Source organism: Takifugu flavidus, chromosome 12, assembly GCF_003711565.1.
Source record: "Takifugu flavidus isolate HTHZ2018 chromosome 12, ASM371156v2, whole genome shotgun sequence".
Classification (NCBI taxonomy): Eukaryota; Metazoa; Chordata; class Actinopteri; order Tetraodontiformes; family Tetraodontidae; genus Takifugu; species Takifugu flavidus.
Genome location: NC_079531.1, coordinates 13,485,784 through 13,513,501, shown reverse-complemented (window position 1 = coordinate 13,513,501; position 27,718 = coordinate 13,485,784). Strand labels below are relative to the sequence as shown.

General features: G+C 42.1%; 2 protein-coding genes across 4 annotated transcripts; both read left to right on the top strand.

The window, feature by feature from the left end:
• The first annotated feature begins 605 nt into the window (after window positions 1-605).
• On the top strand, window positions 606-14,585 carry LOC130535466 (acetylcholinesterase-like). Of its 3 annotated transcripts, none has more exons than XM_057050524.1 (10): window positions 606-762; window positions 1,763-2,063; window positions 2,739-2,958; window positions 3,998-4,130; window positions 4,729-4,880; window positions 12,654-12,828; window positions 12,914-13,224; window positions 13,439-13,648; window positions 13,754-13,911; window positions 14,154-14,585. In XM_057050524.1, exons 2-10 carry the CDS (start codon window positions 1,772-1,774, stop codon window positions 14,243-14,245), a joined length of 1,743 nt encoding a protein of 580 aa, XP_056906504.1. In that variant the 5' UTR covers window positions 606-762; window positions 1,763-1,771; the 3' UTR covers window positions 14,246-14,585. The 3 variants fall into 3 exon arrangements, with proteins under 3 accessions (XP_056906504.1, XP_056906503.1, XP_056906505.1); XM_057050523.1 differs by having other exon boundaries at window positions 12,654-12,834; XM_057050525.1 differs by lacking the exon at window positions 1,763-2,063 and having other exon boundaries at window positions 615-762; window positions 12,654-12,834.
• Window positions 14,586-20,928: 6,343 nt separating this feature from the next.
• On the top strand, window positions 20,929-25,261 carry LOC130535468 (cholinesterase-like). Its single transcript, XM_057050529.1, has 10 exons — window positions 20,929-21,027; window positions 21,255-21,546; window positions 21,616-21,844; window positions 22,401-22,533; window positions 22,670-22,821; window positions 22,970-23,150; window positions 23,252-23,556; window positions 23,855-24,064; window positions 24,140-24,356; window positions 25,044-25,261. Exons 2-9 carry the CDS (start codon window positions 21,264-21,266, stop codon window positions 24,276-24,278), a joined length of 1,632 nt encoding a protein of 543 aa, XP_056906509.1. The 5' UTR covers window positions 20,929-21,027; window positions 21,255-21,263; the 3' UTR covers window positions 24,279-24,356; window positions 25,044-25,261.
• Window positions 25,262-27,718: the final 2,457 nt, after the last annotated feature.

The window sequence follows — 27,718 nt, the reverse complement described above, 5'->3', positions numbered from 1 at the left end:
ACAACATTCATGTCAAGGAAGGGTCAAGTTACTTGCTTATGTTTATTCCTACTAAAGATTATATACTATCCCTAACTTCTAAACTAACTGTAACAGAAAACAAAAACATATAGTATAACACATGCTAACAAGATAAAAGATGCTAACAAGATACAATAATTCTCTTCAACGGTGACAGCGCCGGCTCCCTCACCACCTCAGGGACTTTGTTATGGGTTGCTGGGGACAGCTAACCACCTAGGTGGGGGCAGTGTAGCGTGTTGGGGAGGGTCAGAGTGGGAAATTCCCAGCATGCTTTGTAGCAGTGTGTTCTGTGGGTTCAGGTTTGTGTTAACCCTGTTTTTGTTCGTTGTAAATGTTATCTTTTGCAAACTTTCAATGTTAGTGTTTTATTTATAGAGTTCTGGTTGTTGTTGTATTTAATTACTGTTTTAATTATTGTTTGCACCTGGACACCATAAGCAAGGTTATGTGTGTCAAAGACTTCCCTTTGTTCGTGTGTCTTATGTTCAGTGTTTTATTAAAATGGCTCCTTCTGCAGTTGATTAGCAGAATAAGCTGCCAGAAGTCTGCGTCTGAGTTCTTCCGCAACCCAGAACCCGAGCACGCCACAATATGTAAGAGAAAAGCCCAACCCTGGTGCGGGGCAGACATTTGATCCGTGTCGTTTGTGTTGCACCGCCTACTTAAGAGCCGCACAGTTGCCCAGTGGAACTGCTACCAGAATCTAGACGTCTCCTTTCTCTGCGTCGGTGTTGAACGGTAAGACGGCGGGGTCTGCTCGCTCTATAGAAGTGCACGACGCGCGCTCTTTCATTCATGATGAGATTTGATGAGATGAGTTTCCTTGTGAGACTCAAAATGAGATTTAAAAATCTCTGAAAAAATTGAAATCACTGCACACACACCTTTGTGCACTTTTCTTTCGTTCGTGACAGTTAAAACCGGTTAGTCGATGGTGCCATTTGTTTTCCTTGCCGCTCGTGTTTAAATATTTTGCAATCTAAAGTGTAGTTATTTTGATTTCATACGGTTTTCCATATTTCCTTATGACGCTGCGCGCCGAATCAAATTATGTGTACGCGCTCTCCGAAAAATGACTCGCTGCACCACCTTTTTGATTTATTTAGCCAACTTGTGACACTACTGAGTTAAAGTGCCAGGTGTTTTTTGATCATTTTATTCTAGTTACTCAAGTGTAATTAGCGTGATTTCTGTGGAACTTTTAGGAGCTCAACTCAATTAAACCCAAGTCATATTTTAAAACATTTGGTGATGTATTCAGTCTCCATGGGTTGTGCCAGTCATTCTCAGACACCTTTGGAGATAAAACCGTACTCACCTCATCAGTAATGTGCACATTATTTACCCATGAAGACCTATCCTTACTAGTACCTACACTTTACAGTGAAGTCTAAAACTGCCAATCTGTTATCTTTGTGTCCCACCAGCTTATATAACATAACAAGGCAACAAAGAGCAACAGCATTAAATTTGTGTTAAAATTTCAATCCTTTGACTGCTGACTACACTTTTAGGTATTGATGAGCTTCTCCTTCTCAAATCTACAAGAAACAACACTTAAAATCCAGACGTGTGCTTAACTTTGAAAATACACAGTTGAAATTTACAAAATAGCATATTTCCAAATGGATTATTTTTGTATTCATCAAAGACATTCTTTGAAAAATATTTTAAACACATGTTGACAGCTGACTCTTATTGTTTGATTTGGCTGACAATGTTCCTTTTCTCGTACCAGGATTTCCCAATGGTGACACTTTGCCATTATGCCATCATTGTTCTCCTTCCTCATTTCCTGTCTGTTTCCTCTGCCGATGAAAATGACCTTTTAGTCACTGTTAAAAATGGGAAAGTTCAAGGGACTTTGCTGCCAGTGTTGAATGGGAATGTTAGAGCATTCCTTGGAATTCCCTATGCTAAACCTCCTGTTGGAAAGCTACGATTCAGGAATCCGGAGCCAATAGATTCATGGGAAGGAGTAAAGAATGCCAACAGCTTCTCAAACACCTGCTTCCAGCTGGCAGACATGACATTTCCAGGTGGAATAAACATTTCTGTTCAGTCTTTATCATATTATTTGAATTCCTTTAAAAAGATACAAGCAATTTACTATTTAACAGGGTAATTGTTTTTTTTTAGGTTTAGAATGGTATTTAAGTTTAATTAAACATAATACTTTACACCATTTGATTAGGCACCATCTGACTCTCATCACAACCACACAGAACCATCACAACCTCACTCATGCACACACTCACTCACACATACAGTAGAGACACAAACACATACACACACACACACACACCACTATGTAATACAGTATGTGGCAATGGCAGGTGATGTGATGCTGAAATGAAAGAATAGTAAAACCACACCCTAAGTGTTTGAGTATGCAAGGCATCTAAACTTGATCTATTTGATCCAGTAACTCAAGAAGGCTTCAAGATTTTTTATGTGCACATTCAATGAGCGATCTTGTACCAGTCAGATATCTGAACACTGACACCATTGCACACAAGTAGTTCCATCCTCAGGGTCAGTTCATCCACTTCACAGATCCTTTTCTTCTTTAATTTGGAAGTAATTGTACTAAATATGGTATAACTGAGTGATTTTTGCAGAAGGATGAATAAAGGGTCACATCTGCCTGTTGGATGTTAAACTAAAATAACAGGTAGACTGTTGTTACTGCTAAAATTGTTATTGGTTGTCAGGATTCAGAGGAGCAGAAATGTGGAACCCAAACACACCAGTGAATGAGGACTGTCTGTACCTGAACGTGTGGACTCCACAGGCTCAAGCTTCATCACCGCTGCCTGTCATGATCTGGATCTATGGAGGCGGGTTCACCACAGGAACATCCTCCTTGGAGCTTTATGATGGTCGCTACTTGACTAAGTCTGAAGATGTGATCGTGGTATCCATGAACTACAGGTGAATGTGAGAGTCACACTGTAAACTCCTCTGGATTTAACCTAGGATTTCCTGCTAGGGAAACATACCTGACATACCTCCAAAGGCAGAGGTCAATCAAATCATTCAAATAGTTCAACAGGCTACAGCCTGCTCGCCTGCCCAGCAGGGATAAAGTCAGGTTTGCTCCCTGCACATGGTTAACGGATACATGTACCTGTCATTAGAGCTGCTGCTCTTAGTCCATCCATCCAGTGAGCCATCCATCCACCCATCTATCTATCCATTGCTCCCTCCCTCCATTCATCCATTCTGCTTTTATGCTGAGGTTTGGTTTGCAGCTGTCTTTTTCTCTCATTTGAATGCCCTTTTTTCGAACACAGTTTGGACTGCACAGTGGGCCAGCATAGCCATGGATCTTTGGCAACTTTTAAATTTAACTTAATTAAGATTCATTTGTCACTCGGAGAGGTACACATAAGGGTGAAGGCAGGGTACACTATTTGCCCTATTTGAGCATTTGTGGATTGGGTAACTTGCGTAGCAGTGCTCTGAGGGCACCTTTACCTACTACCAGAACACTTATCAGAATCCTCTGCTTCTCAGCCCAGTCCACCAACAGACTGAAATTCCACAACCCATTCCCTTACAATTTTGAAAGCAGATCATTTATGATCTGGACTGTTTATTAGGAGACATTATGGAACAAAAGCATTAAACACAATAAAAACACAGACTGTGGGTGGAACCATCCATACTGCATATGTGGTATTGAAACCTGCATTGGTGTGATGACATTTATACTTTCTCTCCTCATGTTCATGATTTCATTTCAACACAAAAAAAATACATGGGTCATAAAAAACTATTTAGACCACAGGGTAGAAAATCAGCCATCTCCATGGTTTCTTATATCAAACCCTGTAAAGTCATTCTTTCACATGCTTGCTGATTCTTGGGATCGAGAGACATAGTCAGATGATGATGGTTACTTTATTTACTTTCTTGTTTTGTCTTCAATATCTAGTTTTATTATATGTTGTGTGCTTATTTTCGGTAGAGTTGGTGTTTTGGGATTCCTGTCTCTTCCGAACAACACTAACGTTCATGGTAATGCAGGCCTAATGGACCAGCGCTTGGCCATCCAGTGGGTGGTGGATAACATCGCTGCATTTGGAGGAGATCCTTCACAGGTCTAATATTTATTTCTTCTGTTTGAACTAGGTTTGTCCAAATGAATGTGTTAAATTATGCATTTGCATTATCTTTAGTAATTATTAGACATTGTAGTTCATTTTGATAGTCAACCTTACAGTGAGTCTGTGGGTCAGACTGGCTACACCTATCAGACCTGCTGTCTTTAGTTCTACTGCTTTGTTTACTTCCAGTGGTGGCTAAAGAGAAGATATCCAAAGTCAATATCAAGGTCCAGCATTAAGACTGAACGCGAGGGAATGCCAATTAAGCCACGTTAAGGCCTCATTGTGCGTCTGCATCATCTGATGGCAATATTAACTAATTTTATAGAGGATTGCTATTTGTTTCTGTGCAGGAGTTTAGAACCCAATGATAAAACAGTGACAACATTCTCTGCAGCGGTCGCAGATGAAGCAATACATAAACCCCCTGTAAGCATCACAGATGCAGAAGCAGCTGAAATCACTAAATTGTCACCTTTGTCTGGTTGTTTTATTTCATTTTCTTGAACGCTGTATCCTTTTTGGGGTGACAGGGAGGGTGGGCGAATGGAGGGTATACCCCTGGAAAAATGTGTCTTGCTGTTGTTTCCAGATAACTCTGTTCGGAGAAAGCGCAGGATCAGTCTGTGTGGGCTTCCATGTTCTCTCTCCTGGCAGCAATGTTCTCTTTAAAAGAGCTGTGATGCAAAGTGGAGCTCCAACAGCACACTGGACCACAGTGAGCCTCAGCGAGGCGTGGAACAGGTCAGTAAGGCCTGACCAGACATATTTTTGTCATGTCCTCAATAGTTTGAAGTCAACAGATTTGTCCATGTTAATTTTGGTCACATTTCTATACTGGTTCTGCTTTACCTCAGTGGTGCCTTTGATACCGTTAATAGCATCCTGTTACAGAGATTGAATCAGGTCACTGGGATTAGAGGGACATTGCTAGACTGGTTCAGATCATATTTTTTTCAGATTCCAGTTAAGAAAACATTAGACAGCAGCATCAGTAAATGTTAACACCAATGCTGATGACATTCAGCTGTATTTGAAATCAAAGAAAACAGAATCAAATCAAATCAAAATCAAATCAATCTTTATTTATATAGCGTCTTATACAATCAAAATTGTTTCAAGGCGCTTTCCAGAATCCCAGGGCCTAACCCCAGACAAGCAACAGTGGCAAGGAAAAACTCCTGCCGGCCCTCCTGCTGACGGCCGGCTGGGTAAAGAGAGAGGAGAGGAGAAGGAGGGGGAGAGGAGAGGAGAGGAGAGAGGAGAGGAGAGGCACAGAGCACAGAAACACACACAAAAATACACTATACAGCGGGTCAGCGAGGCCGGAGGTCATCATGCAGCTCCGAAGGCGGCGATACCGGTAAATGAATAGAGAGGGGGGGGAGAAGCAGAAAAACTACACAGGAATCAGCATAACAAGTCTGCTTGATGAGGAGGAGGAAAGGAGATGAAAGGAGAGGAGAGGAGAGGAAACCATGACCCAGTGGGGTGACAGAGGCCTGTCAGGTGATCATGTTTCCGGACCCCTGCAGCCTTGGCCTATAACAGCATAGCTAAGATGTGATCTAATGATTAGACGACCCGCTAAGTATGATAATTTGTCTGTCTATGATAGTAACTGGAACTACAGAATTAGTAACAATAAGCAAAGAGGTAGGTTTTAAGTCTGATCTTAAAAGTAGCGATGGAGTCACACTCCCGTACCTGGACAGGGAGCTGGTTCCATAGCAGGGGGACCTGGTAGCTAAATGCTCGGCCCCCCATTCTACTCCTAGAAACTCTGGGAACCACAAGTAGACCAGCATTCTGAGAGCGAAGCGGTCTATTGGGCTGGTAAGGTGTCACTAGCGCCTCCAGGTAGGATGGAGCTAGGCCTCTGAGGACCTTGTAGGTCAAAAGAAGGGTTTTAAAAATTATTCTAAATTTAACGGGCAGCCAATGAAGCGACACCATTACAGGAGTTATGTGATCTCTTTTGTCAATACCTGTCAGAACTCTGGCTGCAGCATTTTGGATCAACTGGAGGCTTCTTAAAGAGTTGTTTGGACACCCTGATAATAAAGAATTACAATAGTCCAGCCTGGAAGTAACAAAAGCATGAATTAACTTTTCAGCATCATGCCGCATCAGTAGCTTCCTCATCTTTGTGATGTTCCTCAGGTCAAAAAAGGCACTTCTAGAGACTAATTTAATGTGGGAGTTGAAGGAGAGATTTTGATCAAAAGTTATTCCTAGATTCCTCACAGAGAGACTAGATGTTAATGAGATACCATCTAGAGTGATCATATGATCTAATCTATCCCTGAGAGGTTCAGGACCAAACACCATGACCTCAGTTTTTCCTGGGTTAAGGAGGAGGAAATTTGAAGACATCCAGGACTTTATGTCTTTAAGACAGGTCTGGAGCTTCACTAACTTCTCTGTCTCCTCTGGTTTCATGGATAAATAAAGCTGACTGTCATCAGCATAACAATGAAAATTTAGAACAGTGAGTCAAACATCAGGCTTTTCTAGCGGCAGAAAGTGTGGTGGCATCAAATCTTCTTTATTGCGTTTGGCCCTTCCTGTGGCTAAAACCAAACACTGTACAGGTTTTAGTGACTTTAGGCCTGCGGCATTAAGTACCCTTGTCTTGAAGTCCTTTGAAATTTTTTTTAGAGATTGTTCTTTGTATATTTACTGTGAAATCTACTGTGAAACATACTATGTAGCACAAGCTTATTGCGTAACCTTGAATCACTAGAACTGACTTTTGCATGTGTTTAAGAATGTGCGTACGTGCAGACATTTAATCACACTTCCTGGTGCCACCTTGTGACTGGCTCACGAGGTATTGGAAATTACGTAGAACATAATCATATAAGGTAATAAAATGGAGTTGTCCGTAAATCACACGATCATCTGACCACTGTTGCTAACTTTTCTGCTGAATATATAAACCAATGCCCAAGAAGGCCCAGTGCGCTTTTTACCTGTTGGCAGATGGAGAATGTTTCTCTCGCATTGTAAAAAGGCCCACAATTGTGTTTAATAAACAGTTTACTGAAGATCACCGACTCTCTGGTCGTTTCACGGTCCGAACCTACGAAGCAGATTTGCAACAGTCTTCTTATTGACAACAGCTTTATTTTGAAATCACATTTTTACCGAATCTTTAAAAAGTTTCAGTAAAAATCCATCTCCATGAAGCTCATGGACCTGTGGTTGATAAATTTGTAGATTGCTTTTCTCCAACTAAAAATCTACAGAAAACAAAGGACATGTGGACTTAAGCCCCCTTAATGTGAACAAAAAAACATCATCAAAGGCCAGGCAGTAGACACTGTCTGAAACAAGTTTAACATTTTTAGATTAAGAAGTCTCTTTATTTCAGATCATATACTGAGTCTGCACTGACCTTTTTTCTTCTTTAGGAATTAGAAATGCTAATGCCGTTCTTTTCTAACTTCTATCCCTTGAACTCTGAGTTCCAATTTTTGCCTTCTGGCTCCTGTCTTAGTCGTTTTTGCATAAAAGGTAACAGTTACAAGCATTCCTTTATCCCTATATGCTAACAATCTTGGAGTGACCTGGATCTGTCCTTTAAAGTTTCTGTGACATGCTGTTTTGGGGGTGCCTAGTACTATATATGTGCCTCTTTTTGCTCTTGTTGCAGAATTACAGCCACTACCAGCCAGTCAGACAATGAGCTTTCCTTAGGATGTGCAATTAAGATTTATTCAGCTTTAAATGAAAATAAGAGAGAGACATGGCAGAAGGTGGGGTGGGAGTGTGCCCTTGACTTTCTGCACCCAGAGCAGGGTGGTCATAGCTCAGCTGTTTTTTTCAAGGGCTGGCAAGAGCTTTGGGTGGGTAAAGCAGATAAGGGGGAGATAACTTTATATCTGTCGTGATACTGGAATGTTTCCAGCTCAGCTCCCCTGAACTCTTGTGTTACTAAAGAGGGAATAATCTCCAGTGCATGGTTGAGGTCTAAGACAATTTCTCGCCACTGGGAGGCAGGCTCGGGGAAGTCATGTTAATGTTAAAAAAAAGTATATGACTCTCAGAAGCTAAGCTTCAAGATATTTAAAAGAGCTGACAGCGCCAGACCATCCAAACTATTCCACTCTCTGTGTGGAGTGGTTTTCTGCTGGTTCCAGAACCTTTAACAGTTAACCACCAGGCATTTAACAATCAGCCCCCCAGCTGTGGAACCAGTCATCAGGTGCAGGAGAGTGACTCCCTCTCTACTTTAAGATCCATCCATCCATCCATCCATCCATCCATCCCCTACCACTTATCAGGGGTCGGGTCGCGGGGACAGCAGCCTAAGAAGAGAAGCCCAGACTTCCCTCTCCCCAGCTACCTCTTCCAGCTCATCCGGAGGGATCCCCAGGCATTTCCAGGCCAGTCGAGAGACATAGTCTCTCCAACGTGTCCTGGGTCTTCCCGGGGGTCTCCTACCGGAGGGACATGCCCTGAACACCTCACCAGGGAGGCGTCCAGGGGGCATCCTAACTAAATGCCCAAGCCACCTCATCTGGCTCCTCTCAACGCGGAGGAGCAGCGGCTCTACTCCGAGCTCCTCCCGGATGACAGAGATTCTCACCCTATCTCTAAGGGAGAGCCCAGCCACCCTACGGAGGAAGCTCATTTTGGCCGCTTGTACCCGTGATCTTGTTCTTTTGGTCATTACCCAAAGCTCATGACCATAGGTGAGGGTAGGAACGAAGATCGACCGGTAAATTGAGAGGCTTCACCACTACGGACCGGTGCAGAGTCCGCATTACTGCAGACGCCTCACCGATCCGCCTGTCGATCTCCTGCTCCATTCTTCTGTCACTCGTGAACAAGACCCCGAGGTACTTGAACTCCTCCCTTTGGGGCAGGATCTCCTCTTTGACCCGGAGAAGGCACTCCACCTTTTTCCGGTTGAGAACCATGGCCTCGGATTTGGAGGTGCTGATAACCATCCCAGCCGCTTCACATGCGGCGGCGAACCGATCCAGTGATAGTTGGAGGTCACGGGCCGATGACGCCAACAGGACCACATCATCTGCAAAAAGCAGAGACCTGATCCTGAGGTCACCAAACTGGAGCCCCTCAACACCATGACTGCACCTAGAAATTCTGTCCATAAAAATTATGAACAGAATCGGTGACAAAGGGCAGCCCTGGCGGGGACCAACCCTCACCAGAAACGAGTTCGACTTACTGCTAGCAGTGCGGACCAAACTCTGACACCGATCGTACAGGGAGCGGACGGCCCGTATCAGCGGGCCCGACACCCCATATTCTCGGAGGACCCCCCACAGGACCCCCCAAGGGACACGGTCGAATGCCTTCTCCAAGTCCACAAAACACATGTGGACTGGTTGGGCAAACTCCCATGCACCCTCGAGGACCCTACTGAGGGTGTAGAGCTGGTCCACTGTTCCACGCCCAGGACGAAAACCACATTGCTCCTCCTGAATCCAAGGTTCGACTATCCAGCGGACCCTCCTCTCCAGTACCCCTGAATAGACCTTACCAGGGAGGCTGAGGAGTGTGATCCCCCTATAGTTGGAACACACCCTCCAGTCCCCCTTCTTAAAAAAAGGGATGCTACGTTTAACCCTTTTGAGGGGGTTAACGTAGAGACTAACAAACCACCAGGGAAAGACCGAAACAGACTGTCAAGATTGTGCTTTACTTCTTAACACACGTGCATACATCAGGAGTGGAGGGAGAGGTGGAACAAACGGGTCTGTGCCAAAACAAAAGTCAAAAAACAGGGCATCTTAAAACATCAAAAACACAACGGTGACCACAGCCCATAACCTAGTGTAAATAACAATCAAAATCTACGTGCGGCAATGTATGGGGTACCCCGTCCTTACCTAGTCCCACCTGCCCTCCACAAACTCTTCCTGTCCAACACTGAGCGAGAGAGCGAGCCCCCATGAAATTAGGAGGGAGAGCCTTTAAAGCGGGACTCCGCTGGTGATTGGTCAGATAGACACAGGGGAGCCAATCCTAAGATACCACGGGAGTCCACAGGTGGTGTCAATCTTCCTCGTCACCAGCACTGCCTGCCTTTCGGTGTTCCACCAGTTCTCAGCCTCTGGATGGCGCCACTCTGGGAGGTCACCTGCAACAAAGAACACAAAAAGAAACACCAATAACTCCCCTGACACGTAACAAGGGACTACCACCCCGGTCTGCCAATCCAGAGGCACTGCCCCTGATGTCCACGCGATGTTGCAGAGTCGAGTCAACCACGACAGCCGTACAATATCCAGAGCCTTAAGGAACTCTGGGCGGATCTCATCCACCCCCGGGGCCTTGCCACTGAGGAGTTTTTTGACTACCTCGGCAACTTCAGCCCCGGAGATATGAGAGCCTATCCCCAGGCCCTACTTCCTCACTGGAAGGCGTGTTGGTGGGATTGAGGAGGTCCTCGAAGTATTCCTTCCACCGATCCACAACATCCCGAGTTGAGGTCAGCAGCACACCATCACCACTATACACAGTGTTGACAGTGTACTGCTTCCCCTTCCTCAGACGCCTGATTGTGGTCCAGAACCTTTTCGAGGCTGTCCGAAAGTCGTTCTCCATGGCCTCCCCGAACTCTTCCCATGCCCGGGTCCTTGCCTTGGCAACAGCCGTAGCTGCACTCCGCTTGGCCTGCCGGTACCTATCTGCTGCCTCAGGAGTCCTACAGGCCAGTAAGGCCCGATACGACTCCTTCTTCAGCTTGATGGCACCCCTGGGTTCGGGCATTGCCGCCACGACAGGCACCAACCACCTTGCGGCTACAGCACCGGTCAGCCGCCTCAACAATGGAGGCACGGAATATTGTCCACTCGGACTCAATGTCCCCCGCCTGGCACAATATCCAGTTAAACATGGTCAAAGCTCTCCCGGAGGTTTGAGTTGAAGCTGCTTCTGACAGGAGACTCTGCCAGGCGTTCCCAGCAGACCCTCACAACACATTTGTGCCTGCCGGTCTGTCCTTCTCCACCATCCTTCTCCACCATCAGAGCCAACTCACCACCAGGTGGTGATCAGTTGACAGCTCCGCCCCTCTCTTCACCCGAGTGTCCAGAACATGCGGCCACAAATCCGATGACCCAACCACAAAGTCGATCATCGATCTGCGGCCTAAGGTGTCCTGGTGCCAAGTGCACATGTGGATGCCTTTATGCCTGAACAAGGTGTTTGTTATGGACAATCTGAGATGAGCACAGAAGTCCAATAACAAAACACCACTCGGGTTCAGATCAGGGGGGCCATTCTTCCCAATCGCACCTCTCCAGGTCACACTGTCATTGCCAACGTGAGCATTGAAGTCACCCAGGAGGACGAGGGAGCCCCCAGAAGGAGCACTCTCCAGCACTCCCTCTAAGGACTCCAAAAAGGGTGGATACGCTGAACTGCTGTTTGGGCCATAGGCACAAACAACAGTCAGGATCCGTCCCCCCACCCGAAGGCGAAGGGAGGCTACCCTCTCATCCACCGGGCTAAACTCCAATATACAGGCACTGAGCTGGGAAGCAACGAGAATTGCCACCCCTGCCCGTCGCCTCTCACCATCGGCACCTCCAGAGTGGTAGAGAGTCCAACCCCTCTCGAGAAGACTGGTTCCAGAGCCCTTGCCGTGCGTCGAGGTGAGGCCAACTACATCTAATCGGAACTTCTCAACCTCGCGCACCAACTCAGGCTCCTTTCCCACCAGAGAGGTGACATTCCATGTCCCTAGAGCCAGTTTATGCAGCCGGGGATCAGACCGCCAAGGTCCCTGCTTTCGGCCGCTACCCAAAACACAATGCACCCGACCCCCTTGGCCCCTCCCGCAGGTGGTGAGCCCACGGGAAGGGGGTCCCATGTTGCCTCTTCGGGCTGTGCCCGGCCGGACTCCATGGGCAGAGGTCCGGCCACCAGGCGCTCGCCAACGTGCCCCACCCCCAGGCCGGGCTCCGGTGACCCGCATCCGGGCAAGGGAAACATGGCACCAATGTTGTTCTTCATCATGAGGGGGTCTTGGGCTACGCTTTGTCTGATCCCTCACCTAGGACCTGTTTGCCATGGGTGGCCCTACCAGGGGCATATAGCCCCAGACAACGGAGCTCCTAGGATCATTGGGACACGCAAACCCCTCCACCACAATAAGGTGGTAGCCCAGGAGGGGTAAGGGTACTTTAAGATGAAGATGAAAATCTTCCTCTGTGAGAAAGTTTAAAATCAGCTAAGCTAGATAAGCTAATGCTGATAGTTAGAACGGGAGCCTCTAACCTTTAGCATAATCTCAACCATGCTTCTATAGGCTGATGCTACTAGGGTACAGAAACATGATTCCCTTGACAGGTTGTCGTCACTAAATCGGTTCATAGTTGCCTCTCCTCTCTTTCTTTCCTTTCTTTGTTCTCTCCTCATGTGTAGTTCAAAGTTAGGCTCTGGGAATCTGTGAAGCACCTAGAGACAATCCTGATTGTAAGAGATTCTGTATGAATTGCTTTTAATTGAATTTGCATGCTTTCTGTCAATATTCAGGTCTACAATGTTGGGAATGTCGGTTGGATGTAACAAACCGATTGAGCTGGAAACATGTTTGCAGAGTATTAATGTCAGTCATTTGGTAACGGTCCAATATGGGGTTTTATCAAACCCCTCAACCTCTGACATCCCATTTCTTCCTGTCGTGGATGGGGACTTCCTTCCAGATGAAGTAGATGTATGCTTAATTGAATGTAACATTTTCATTAAAGAGTTTTCTACCACTAGAACTTGCATGTTCCATTTTTCCCTTGCAGGCATTGATAAGTAATTCCAGCATCCAAAAGAAGGAAGTTTTTTTGGGTCTGAATCATGATGAAGGAACTTACTTCTTAGTCTACACAGTTGCTGGTTTTGATATCACCAGCCAAAGTCTCATCACCAAGGCTCAATTTCTCAATGGACTGGACCACATATTGGCAAGTGCTCAAACTATCACAAAGGAAACAGTAACTTTTCAGTATACTGACTGGGCAGATGAGGAGAACGGCACCAAAAATCGTGACTCACTGAACAGAATGCTTTCGGAATATATGTTCATCTGTCCAGTAACAGATTTTGCCTACAGGTAAACAGCCGTTTTAGCTCTTATGGATTCAGATTTGTGATTATGCAGAAATACTTTCATGCTAATAAAAAAGAAAAATATAATACAAGACGCTGACCCTGAACAATGCACGTATAATATTTTAAATCAAAGAAACTATTGATTAGAGGTTTTATGTGAGATGTGAGAGAATAAATGTCAAAATACTGAAGTGGATTCATGTTTCTTTTGACAGGTATCAAAAAGCTGGTGGTAAGCCTTTCCTTTATTACTTCCAACACCGATCATCCAGAAACCCGTGGCCAGAATGGATGGGTGTCATGCATGGCTACGAGATTGAATTTGTGTTTGGATTACCACTGAATCCATCTCTGGGATACACAGAAGAGGAGGTGAACATGAGCAAGAGGTTCATGAAGTATTGGGCCACCTTTGCTCGAACTGGGTTTGTCTGATAAAAAAAAAAAAGAAATGGCACAATATCCAGTTAAACAGTGTGCGTGATGAGACCTTGGTGAGTGAACAAATCGATGTCCCCTGTTTTGTTCAGGAATCCAGGCATTGATGGACAACCCTGGCCCATGTTCACTAGTGAAAAAAGGGAGTATGTCACTCTGGATACCCAGAATCCAGAATACAAGTCAAACCTGAGAGCTGATGACTGCCAATTCTGGAACAGTTTAATACCTCAAATTAGAAAAATGGCAGGTAAGCCTCACATGTTTATCACTCAATCTACATACATTATCTGTGGTGGAGACGCCTGCATTTCCATTCAGTAGCCCATAAAGACATGAAAGAGGTTTTCTTTCAAGTAGATCCTGTTCAGTTTAATCTTAACAAAATTCCGTTGTTAGTCTGGACCTGATTTTGACTGGTGATCACCTGTAATACAAAAGTGTGAAGACTGAATGAAGACTTGATGTCTCTTCTTGTTTCTCTCTTCACAGCTGATCTGCAGACTTGCAGTGGAGCAATTGAGCCAATCCTTTCTTTCACTTCCTTCCTTCTTATGTCTCTTTATTACCTTCTGATCCAGTAATGAGCCCTTCTGGGCCAGAACACTAGTTATGAACTCCACTTCTAACATTAGTGGAAGATAAAGTCAGTCTTGTCACTGTTTGCTGTTTATGGGACTTGAAACGTGGGTTTTTTCACAAACATTCAGCAACAAATGCGCTCTATTTTCTTGCATTTATCAAAAATGTTAGGCCTGTTTCCTGTTTGAACTTTTGTGTGTAATCTTCGGTCAAAAAAGAAATCAACAGGTATTGGCTGTGAAATTTCTAATGATTTTTTTCAAAAATTAGGTTTTTAGATCTATGAGGTTGTTTTTTTTAAATCTTCAGTTAAGTAAGTGATAATAAATCATTTGAAATCAATTCTGTCTGTTTTTTTTCTTCATCTCAACAATAAAGTATTATATGACACAATTACTAGAATAATTATTAGGTTTTAGCTGAGTCTGCCATTTAAAACCTCTATTTCCAGTGAAAAAAAATATGTTGACCAGGCTCATATGGGATGTCAGTAGGGGGAGGGAACACACAGAGGAGAGTATAAACATAAATCACACATGCAAAAACATTTGCACTGAGCAACCAAAGGTAGAGTTGTATGAGTCAGTGCGGTCAAAGATTAGTGCCCAACTACCGGGTCAGGAATACCTGTAAAGACAGTGGGGAGGGGCCCCAAAATCTACACATCATATCCTATAGTAGCACAGGAAATCAACCAGCACCATGACAGCAGAGTGGTCTACTGGATTGTATTGTGCTATTAGCTCCTCCGGATCGGCCTCAAGGGACCTCGTAGGTCAGGTTAAGTGTTTTAAAACCCTATATTAGATTTATTGGGTAGCCAATGAAGAGAAGCCAACACAGGAGTCATGCGATCTCTTTTGTCAATACCTGGAGGCTTCTAAAAGAATTATCTGGAAATCCCAATAATAATAAATTAAAATAGTTCAGCCTGGAAGTAACAAATGCTGAACCAGTTTAGCAGCATCACGCTGGGTTATTTTCACACTACAATGAATTCTGTCTGATTTAAGGAGAAGGAAAAACTTTGTCTTTAAGACAATCCTGGAGCTTCACAAACTGCTGTCTCCTCTGGTTTCATGGATAAATATAGCTATGTCTCATCAGAATAGCAATGACAAATCAATTTACCTCTCCACCAAATGCACATCTGGACGCTGGTGAATGAAAAACAGGAACCTTATTATTATGAGGTGACAGTGCAAATAGCTCCAACAATTGTTAATCTCTTTGGCCACCTTCATGCAACACAAAAAACACCACCTATGAATCCTGTATCCCATAACACAGCACAAGCCTGTACTGTCACACTTAGGTATGCCCACACACATGTGATGACCTGAGAAATGCACCGTTTTCAGTGTCATTATGAATAAATGATTATTCTCACCAGGTTCCAGTTTGTCAAAGGGAGCTTTCATACTTTTTCATTCACAGTTCCTAGGGATTTATTTTCAAGCATCATATATGACCACAGACTCCTTTACTATGGTGAAAGCAAGAGCCAGTGTGACAATGGTACAGCTCACAATACTGTACAGGGTTCACTAGTAGAAATGTCAAGTACAATGGTTGACCTTCTCTAAATGATACAGCACAAAGATTCAGGAGAAAGTGTAAAACTATTGTCTTAATGCTGATTTTCTCTATGTAAATTTATGGATTACAGGAAGTGAATGTTAAGTGTAGGGGAATCGCAGTACATCAAGGGCAGTTTGTGTCGTTGGGTTGCATGAGGTATTATAAGTTTTAGCAAATTATCCTGATTGAATGGTTGTCCATGTGTGGACCACACCAGGAATGTTAACAGGGCCCATTTTTCAATAGCGATATTAACATTAAAGAGTTACTGATCCTATAGAGCAGGTGTCACCAACCCTATGCCCACGGGCACCTGGTCGCCCATTGGCTCCTTCTCAGTCGCCCGCTGGACTTGTTCTAAAAATAGCCCTTATCTCAGTCGCGCTGGACTTGTTCTAAAAATAGCCCTCATGGTTTGCAAAAAAATGTAAAAAAAAAAAATGCTGCGCCTTATGTAAATTCTATTGAAAGTTTCACACATATATATTCACATTACATATATAGTTTGAGGTCATAGTTCACCTAGTCACCTGCGCATGACAATTTACCCCGCTTTTGCTAGTTAATACATCATTGATTATACCGCGCTAAAAAACATGGCTGAGAAGAGAAAAAAACACATGTTCTTAACAAAGACTGGGAAGAGGAGTTCTTTTTTAAGTCAATATGTGTGTGTGCCTTATTTGTGGAGCTACGGTGACGATTTCAAAGCGGCACAATGTGGAGAGACCCTATCAAACCACTCATGGCAGGTTAAACACAAACTTTCCCCCCAAGACTGCGCTTCCAGCGGAGAAAGCGCGTGAGTTAAAAGCCGCTTTGACCAAGCAGCAAACCTTTTTCACAAGACCGCTGAATAAAGTCAAAAAGGCAACCAAAGCTTCATTCAGAGCTACACATTATTTTATTAAAAACAAGAAGACGTTTTCTGATGGAGAGGTTGTCAAGGGGGCTCTGATGCTAATCGCAGAGACTGTTTTTAAAGATGATAAAAATGGGCCCTAATGTTATCTCAAGTCTGGCTGATGTACAACTTGGGGCAAGTACAGTGACCAGAAGAGTGTCAGCTTTGTCTGAAAACTTGAATGAGCAGCTGGACAAGGACTTAAATACATGCCGGTGGTTCAGCATCCAATGTGATGAATCTGTGGACAGCAGCAGTACAGCTCAACTAATTTGCATGGTATTTGCCGATTTCTCCACTAAAGAAGAGCTCCTCACGTTGATACCGCTGAGGACAAATACACGAGGAGTGGACATCTACAACGCGATAAAAACTTTCTTCATGGAGGAAAAAGTGCCGCTGGAGAAGCTCGTGTCGGTAACTACCGATGGTGCACCGGCATTGGTAGGATGCCGTGTGGGCTTCAATGCACATTGCAAGAATGACCCAGACTTTGCACCTTTCCTACACTACCATTGTATCATCCACCAGCAGGCGATATGCGCGAAAGTGACCGGTTTTGACCATGTAATGACCCCTGTTGTAAAAATCATCAATAGCATTTGCGCTAAAGCCAAACAACACTACAACACTAAACAACACAACTATTGTGCATTTCCCCTCTGTGCAAAAAGTTCTTAGTGACAATGGGCCCGATTCACCAATATGTTCTTACAAATCTTCTTAGATTCTTTCTTAAGTTGTCCTTAAGAAGTTTTTTAAGAAAACCCTACGTCGGATTCATCAACGCGTTCGTAAGCCCCAGAATTGTTCGCAGCTGATTTCTGACGCCGTGTTGAACAATCAAGAAAGGATGGCTAACACGCTTGATAAAATTGCCTCAACCCTGATGACTATAGCCAACACGCTTAAAGAAATCAACGAGAATGTAAAAAAAAAGAAGAATGTAAAAAAAAAATAAACGTGTAAAAGCTGTGCTCGGATTGTGACAATAATGCATTTTATTCACAAACGGGCAATTAATCGCGCTCGAACGTGAACCGCGTGCCTGCAGTCTGGCCCCATCATTGCGTCAGGACGCACATCCTCACGGGGTTGTGGCTCTGTGTCCAAACACATCCAGCGCCCCTTTAACATGTCGATGGTGCGTTCAATGGTGGAGCGACTGCGCGCATGCATCTGATTGAATAAAACTCCTGTGGAGTCTGAGGGTTGGTCAGTGGTGTCAACAACCAGGGCATATCCTCGATCCCCTAATAAAATAAATCAAGATAAAATCAAATAAAAAGACAGTTTTGGCATGGTTTCCAATTTGGTTGATTAATGTTAAGTCATTGGCACATTTACGTAATTTTAAAATTCTCCGTAAATCACCAAAAATAGGAAATAAACAAATAAATAAATAAATATGACAGAATTATCATTGTAATATTGAATTTTATTGAACTGCACAAGAGAAGAAAACCCAACCATGCCAACATGTCGGCACTGAAATGTGCGCAAGAGTACTCCTGAGTGTTCGTAGGATTCGTTCTTACCTACGCATAAATCCAGGATAAGAAGAAATTGGTGAATGCCACAATCTTCGTCAACTGTTCGTAAGTGGGACTTAAGAACAAATTTGTTCGTAAGAACGCTTCGTGAATCTGGCCCAATGTTTCTGCATATATGGCTTTTGATAAAGCTGTAGAAAAATACTGCCAAGTGATTAACAGACTGATGAAAGAGTTTGAGGGCAGGTTTTGTGATTTTGAGCAAATTGAGCCATGTGTGTCATTCATTTCAAATCCCTTTATGTCAGTGGACATTACAGGCACAGCTGAGAACCTGATTACAACCTTCACCTTGGATGCAGGGCAGGTGGAAATGGAAATAATAACTTTGCAAAATGACCTGAACCTTAAAGCACATCGGAGTAGCCTAAACTTTTGTAACCTAGTGGACATGGAAAAGTACAAATCTATCTGCACAGCAGCTATGAAGGTTGCTTGTCTTTTCAGATCCACATATCTCTGTCAATCAGCCTTTTCCAATATGAACTTTGTAAAAAATAAACACCGATCACACCTAACTGATTCACATCTACAGGAGTCACTGAGAGTGGCAGTGACAAACTACACACCAGAATACAGCAAACTAGTGGACAACATGGAATGCCAGGTTTCTCACTAACTGACAGACAAGACTGAACAGTGTTTTAGTAAAACACCATGTTACCTGGTCAATTGATCATTGTTCATTGATTAAATCAGATTCAAAGTTGGAGTTGACACAATCTCATGTATTGGCAAACACAATTTGAGTTCTGTTTTTTGTTAAATGTAATTGTGACATGTTCATTTGCAAAAACTAAATGTCACTTTGACAATGAAACATAAATGCATTCATATACAAGTACTTGTCCTAAAATTATGATTATTGGTTTTTTGTGTGAATATGGTATGCTTTTGATTTCTTGATTTGTTTATACATATGTTTTGAGCTGGTAGCCCTCAAGCCATTTGGTAATCTTAAGGTACCCCTCAGCTTTAAAAAGGTTGGTGACCGCTGCTCTAGAGCTCAGTGCTTCAGTTTAGAATCCACAGACTAAGCTCTAGCAGCCAAAGGTAAGGTAGCAGTAAAGTTTTAAAGGTGTATGTGTCAGGTTCCTTGATTAGAAAATTAGATGCATGCCTCAGTGAGCTTTCAATAATTCTCTTCAACTATCACAAAATGATACTAATAAAGTTAACTTCATATTCCCTGAAAGTGTAAGCGACAGTGTTTGAGCTCGCATGTCAGCACTGTCATTAACTTGGAGCCTTAATAAACAGTTTTATAACAATTCAAAACTGTTTCTATTTGGAGAAGATCAAACATGTAAAAAGATCAACTTTTTTGCCAGTAGGCACGAGCATGTTTGTCTTCATTAAACCAATAAAGAGACTGGTTTTAAATGAAAAAGAGTGGGAAAACTTTCTATTGTAAAGGTAACTCTAAATTGTATTGACACAGAGGTCATATACTGTATTTGGCCCTGTGTGTTATTAAATAAAGTTTGCATTCCTTATGTCATTCTGCAATGTCACATGGAATATGCATAAAAAAGTAAACATTATCAAAAAACTTCTACTTGAATCAACCATTTTAATCGAAATATTTTAGAATTTAGTACTGTTATGTTGCTAAAGAGCATGTAACATCCATCTGATCAGGTTCAAGATGAAGAATGATGATGAAAAAGATGATTTTGAACTTCTACATTTGATTTGTTGTGGCACCTCCTAACTAATATAACCCTTTTTGACTGATGTTTCGGTAGTTGTCTGCAAACTCAGCAGTTTCTGACAAGAAAGAAAAAAAAACAATTCAACTTCATTGCTGAGTTAATTTGTAATGTGCTGGGAACAGCTAAATCTGTAGGTTTGATAGGACAGAATCAGTTAATATTTTCAATGTGTTTGGACTCTAGAATTGGAATGCTGTATAATGATGTGTTTGAGGGGGTGTCAGATATATAGCTTTATGTTAAAAGCCCTCAATTAAATTCCTATTTTCCCACCATAGAGATTAAATAAATATGTTCGAGGAAGAGAAAGTTAACACTCTTATAGTTCAACAGAGTCTCCATTGTTCAATGATCCAGTACCTTCAAAGTCAATACTGGGAATATATTGACATCTGACTCCACCTAGAAAAACAAACATAGGAGTTGTCCCTTCATGATGTGATGACAGCCTGACCTGTGTTGTAAGTCAATCACTCTCACACTTTTAAATGGCCTTCTAAAAATACTGAAATGAAGGAAACAAGCATGTAGTATTGGATTATTAGATTAGACTCCATATTACTCTCATGACACATGTTCTGGGGCAACAAATTCTTGTTTAGCATCTAACCAGAAGTGCAAAAACGGCAAATGCACATATTACATCAATATTCAGTCTTCTCCTTCTCCACATCAATAGAAATTTCATTTTAAGCTTCATCCAAACATTGTTTGCATGTCTAGTGTGAACACCAATGCAATTCCTACTCACTTACCAATTAGATGGGGATTTTAATTTATTGTTATGACTTCATTAGATTAATTACAAATTGCATTCTATATTGCATGTCATGATGCAATATTATGCAGGTGAGTTTGAAAACCTTTTGTTCCACCAATATTTGTCATCCCGTCCCTCATTTGCACCGCCTCCACTAGCATCTATATATAAACTCAAGCATACCGGTACTTACATTTAACCAGAAGCAGAAAGAGGAAGCCCATCACAACTGTCTATATTTCCAGAATTACAACATAAACGTCTGACCTAGGTAAGACTCTCTTATATACAGAAGTCCATGTTGTCATGGTTCTTCTACCTGGATAACAGCCTAATCGTGTGCTCTTTACAACCTGATGATCCATCTGTCTGTTTCCACGCAAACAAAAAATCTAAATTAGTATTTGTTGTAAGCATCTTCATTTGATGAAAATATACATGCTCACTTTAGCATTTTTTAAATTATGTACACTCAAAACAGTTTTTTTCATTGTCTAGGATTTTCCTATGGCAACGTTTGCTTTTCTGCTGTTGCTCCCATATGTCCTGTCTTTATCATTTGCCACTGAGGATGAGCTCATAGTCACAACAACAAGTGGACAAGTTCAGGGTAAACTGCTACCAACGCTGGATGGTGATGTCAGAGCATTTCTCGGCATCCCGTATGCCAAACCTCCTGTAGAAAACCTACGATTCAGACCTCCACAACCAGCAGATCGCTGGCAGGGAGTCAAGGATGCCACAAATTATGGAAATTCCTGCTTACAGTTGAAGGATACAACATTTCCAGGTGGCCTTATTTGTATGTCACCAAATTACAATGCCATGCAATGTCTGATAATGTCATAATTCTATCCAGAATTCACAGGAGCAGAGACATGGAACCCAAACACACCGGTGAGTGAGGACTGTCTGTATCTGAACATCTGGACCCCACAAATGAAGAAAGATGGCCACCAGTCACCACTGCCTGTCATGATCTGGATCTATGGAGGCGGGTTCACCACAGGAACGTCCTCTCTGGATCTTTATGATGGTCGCTACCTGACTAAATCTGAAGATGTGATTGTAGTATCCATGAACTACAGGTGAGAACAGAAAACTATGAAAAAGAACACTCGGAAGGAACAAGCTTGATATTAGATTGAAACTGAACCTGCATCGGGATTATTTTGAGCACTTTTTACGACTGCACAAAACAACAAATGGTTTAATAGCTTCAGCTTCAGCAACAGACTCCTGCAGCCTCGCTGCTCTAAGGAACGGTACAGGAAGTCATTCCTGCCGTCTGCCATTAAACTCTATATTCACCAAACCAATCATAATTTTGTAATGTTTATGTTATTTTATTTCTGTTTTATTCTATATATATATATATATTATATATAATATATATATATATATATATCTATATATAGATTGTTTATAACATCTAATCTTATTTGTATTTATTTATTCTGTTTCTATACTTTGTATAGGTTGCTACAATTCAATTTCCCTATGGGGATGAATAAAGTACATCTTAATCTTAATCTTAAATGGAGATAAAATATTTTTGCCAACAAATCATAGATTTTTAACATTGGTGTAGTATTTATTAGTACTTAAAAAACTTTCCTACTGTCTCTATCTGACTTTTGACAGACTTTCAGTGTTTGGATTCCTGTCTCTTCCCAATAACACTAATGTCCGTGGTAATGCGGGACTGATGGACCAGCGCTTGGCCATCCAGTGGGTGGTGGACAACATCGCTGCATTTGGAGGGGATCCTTCACAGGTCTAATATTTATTTCTTCTGTTTAAATGAAGATAATGACAAAGCTAGTTGGTTAAGACCGGTGAACATGGTTGGCCTCAATGCACTTAGGAACAAGGAGCTGTAACTCTCACTCTTGTTTGGCTGTTGTTTCCAGATAACTTTGTTTGGAGAAAGTGCTGGCTCAGCATCTGTGGGCTTGCATGTTCTCTCTCCAGGCAGCAACGTTCTCTTTAAAAGAGCTGTGATGCAGAGTGGAGTTCCCACTGCATTCTGGGGAACACTCAGCCTGGAAGAGACCTGGAGAAGGTAGACTGAATTAATGTTTTTCATGTTTTCTTTAACTAACTAAACTAATCATGAGGAGAGATTTGAACATCTCTGTGACTGTATTGCCCAACAATGTTCTCAAGATTTAAGCATTTATTATAGTCTCTAATTTCTTGTCAAAATTCAGGGCCGCCAAGATGGGCACATTACTGGAGTGTCCCATTTCTAATCCAGCTGAACTGGAAGCATGTCTACAGAGGGTTGATGCCTCTGCTCTTCTAACAGCTCAGTTTGGAGTTCTGTCAGGATTTGGAACCTCCCCTTTTCTCCCTGTCGTTGATGGAGTATTCCTGCCAGATACATTAGAAGTATGCGTGTGCTTCTAGATTTATAAAACTTTTACAAGGATACAATTCATATAAAATATTTTTCTTCGCACACAAATGTGAAATGTTGTTTTCACATACAGGCACTTCTGGAGAGTAAAAGCAGCAAAATGGAGCTTCTGTTGGGTTTGAACAAAAATGAAGGAAGCTACTTCCTGGTATATGCCGTCCCTGGATATGACCTTGGTGACAGCCTCATCAGCAAAAATCAGTTCCTTTATGGGATGGAACTTCTTTTGGGAAATGAATCAGTACCTTATTTTGACCTCATCTTTACTTTCTACAAACATTTAACTGATCAATCACATTCTGGAACACTCCGAGACACACTAGAAAGGGTGACTTCAGATATCCTGTTCAACTGTCCTGTGCAAAGATTTGCTGAAGGGTAAAAAAAAACTTTTAGATTTTATACTTTTATCTGAAATGATAAATGTTTATTGATAATGCTTGCTAGTGATTGAAAAATCTAATATGTAACTTTTATTTGTGTAGTATCTTTGACAAACTGTTCATAGGCACCCAGCGCTTCCTCCAAACCAAGCAAAAATTGCATGGAAAACTCTTAAGCTTATCAGGAAACCTTGTGCTGCTGATTATTTAGCCTAGTCAGCCTTTTGTGCTATGATTCCTGTTATTAGCCTGAGATATTTTTTTCTTTATTCTTTCTTTTTATATCTCCCCAGTTATCAAAAAGCTGGTGGTAAGCCTTTCCTCTATTACTTTCAACACCGATCGTCTGTCAACCCGTGGCCGGAATGGATGGGTGTCATGCACGGCTACGAGATTGAGTTTGTGTTTGGATTACCCATGAATCCATCTCTGGGATACACTCAAGAGGAGGTGAACATGAGCAAGAGGTTCATGAAGTATTGGGCCACCTTTGCTCGGACAGGGTATGCAAAAACAACTTCCTAATCAGTGCTTGGAATGGAATCTAATGGAATTTAATTTTCATCTCCACTTTTCAGAAATCCAGGAAATGATGACCAACCCTGGCCTGTGTTCACTTCTGAAACATCAACGTACATCACTCTGGACACCCAGGCTCCAAAGTACAAGAAGAAATTAAGAGCCAAACAATGCAGATTCTGGAGTCTATTTTTTTAATAATCAGTAAAACAAATGAATATGTGTCCGACCGATGACCATCTCTCCCTCTCTGTCTCTTATCTAATTATGTCGCTCTTTCTGTCTCCTCTCATCTGTGTTTGCCACTCTCTCTCATTTTGAGTCTTTTACACTTTTATAAAATGATGCAATACTTTGGTCCAACTACTCGGAATAGCAACAACTTATCTCTTTTTTCTAGTGCATCATATTACTGGATATGCACCATTTTCTCTGCACTTTACTTTCCTTCTGCAACTTCTGGTTTTCTTGGTGCTTGTGGTGAAATCATGTTTCAGAAGAAGAATCATGAGTGATTCCTGATGTTGATGGATAAATTCTGTTATGTCATATATTAAAAACGCCCAACACAACCATTCGATTCATGAAAAGTTATAATGTATTAATTCTTCACCCAGATTACAACACCATATTTCCCCCCCGTAAAACACTCCACTCAATTCTAGGTATGTACCACAGTTCCTTGATGCCTCCGTGCTGTGTAAGCGCATGCCATTCGTAGGTTTCCCACCGTTGGAATGTTTGCGGTCCAAATGTCCTCCGAAAGCGCAGTGTGTGTGTGTCCAGAGGCCTCCACATGAATAAAAGTTCAAAAGAAAGAAAAAAAAAAGTATAATCCGAGGACGCCGTCCACGATTAAAACGTTGAATAATAATCCAATCTGGGCGGAAAGGTGTCCATCAGGTTGCTGCCAATCGGTATAGTTGAAAAAAAAACCACCTCCCGTCCCGCTGTGTGTCGCTCCTTATGTCTCTGCGGGAGTTCTCCATGTTGATTGCCAATTAACATCAGATGGGCACCTGCAGTTCGTGGGAACTTCTCCCTCATGAACCCCACCCGTACAACAAATGGGGAATATTATAAACAGTTCTTATACATCCATCACAATTCATTTGAAATATTCTGGGAATTTTGGGGATTTTCTGTTCTTGTCCTCACTATAAATAAAAGTTGAGAATGCTCATGAGTTAATTATTTCATTGCAATGCCTTTTTTCATTTTATGTGCATAATTACTCAATTGCTGTTGTTATAGATGTGTAAATATCAGTGGTGTACAGCTCAGTTTAGCATCTGCAGCAGAATGTAGTAGATAGTGCATCTATAAGTATAATATTAAAAAGGTAATTTCAGTAAATCATTTCAAAAACATTTGCATGGATTCACAACACACAGACCGATATAGCACAAGTGTTTCCATGTACAAATATTCATGATTATGGATTACAGCTTAAGAAAACACAAAATTAAGCATCTCAGTTGCTGCAGCAGCAGACTGAATGTTTTTTTTGTTTTTTTTTAATTTCCGCAAATCCACTTTTACAACAATAATAAGTCAAAAACATGAGAACAATTTATTTTGCAAATAATAATGATCTGCATATTTTTGAATGAAAGAAATCATTTGGAAAATGGAATCAGAGATCTGCATAGAAGAACATTACTTTACAAAAATAACAACAAACAAATCAATGACAATGCCAGCCAATTAAAACAACAGAAAAAAAGATAAAAACACTACATGAGCAATAAAATAATCACAGGTTATAAATTCACTTTTCTTTGGTACACTTGATCAGTTCACGTTAGCGCATAGCCTAAATGCCCTCTATGAGTTATTAATTCAGTTCTTCCCTTACCACCTTATTAATGGTAACCATCCTTCTATTAATGGTTGCTTATGTAAGTTTAAGACTTCTCTTGAGGACATAAAGTATTGGATGTCCTCAAATTTCCTTCCAAAGGGCATGGTGTTTGATCCTAAACCTCTTAAAGATAGATTAGATCACTCTAGAGTGAACACTCTAGAGTGATCTCTGGACCAGATCTCTGGACCAGCTCAATTGTTCTTTAGTGACAGGTTATGTACCCCGGTCCTACAAGGTGGCAGTGATTAAGCCGTTGCTTAAAAAAACCATCACTGGATCCTGATGTCTTAGCAAATTATAGGCCGATATCCAACCTTCCTTTTATCTCTAAAATTCTAGAGAAGCTTGTAGTGACTCAGTTACTGGAGCACCTGCAGAGAAACAGCCTGTTTGAGATGTTTCAGTCAGGCTTTAGAGCTCATCACAGCACAGAAACAGCACTTCTTAAAGTTACTAATGATCTTCTTATAGCTTCAGATCATGGACTGGTTTCTATGCTGGTTCTGCTGGACCTCAGTGCTGCTTTTAATACAGTTGATACAGTTTTAACACAGCATCCTGTTACAGAGACTGGATCACGTGATTGGGATTAAAGGGACAGCACTAGACTGGTTTAGATCATACTTATCTGATAGATACCAGTTTGCTCATGTCCATGGTGTTCCCTCTTCATACAGTAGGGTTAGCCATGGAGTTCCTCAAGGTTCTGTACTTGGACCAATCCTTTTCACCTTGTACATGCTTCCCTTAGGGAACATTATTCGGCAGCATGGAATAAATTTTCAATATTATGCTGATGACACTCAGCTTTATTTATCCATGAAACCATAGGAGACAGAGAAGTTAGGGAATCTTCAGACCTGTCTTAAAGACATAAAGTCATGGATGTCTTCAAATTTGCTCCTCCTTAACTCAGGAAAAACTGAGGTCATGGTGTTTGGTCCTGAACCTCTCAGGGATAGATTAGATCACATGATCACTCTAGATGGTATCTCATTAACATCTAGTCTCTCTGTGAGGAATCTTGGAGTAACTTTTGATCAAAATCTCTCCTTCAACTCACACATTAAATTAGTCTCTAGAAGTGCCTTTTTTCACCTGAGGAACATCACAAGGATCAGGAAACTACTGACGCGGCATGATGCTGAAAAATTAATCCATGCATTTGTTACTTCCAGGCTGGAATATTGTAATTCTTTATTATCAGGGTATCCAAACACCTCTTTAAGAAGCCTCCAGGTGATCCAAAAAGCTGCAGCCAGAGTTCTGACAGGCATTGACAAAAGAGATCACATAACTCCTGTAATGGCGTCTCTTCATTGGCTGCCCGTTAAATTTAGAATAATTTTTAAAACCCTTCTTTTGACCTACAAGGTCCTCAGAGGCCTAGCTCCATCCTACCTGGAGGAGCCCAATAGACCACTATGCTCTCAGAATGCTGTTTCTAGGGGTAGAATGGGGGGCCGAGCATTTAGCTATCATACTTAGGGGTCGTCTAATCATTAGGTTAACATCTTAGCTATGCTGCCGGGGTCTGGAAACATGATCACCTGACAGGCCTCTGTCACCCCACTGGGTCATGGTTTCCTCTCCTCTCCTCTCCTCTCCTCTCCTCTCCTCTCCTCTCCTCTCCTCTCCTCTCCTCTCCTCATCAAGTAGAATAGTAATGCTATCTACTGTGTAGTTTTTCTGCCCCCCCCCCCCCCTTTGTATTTATTTACAGGTATCGCCGCCTTCAGAGCTGTATACCGACCTCCGAAACCTGTTGTTT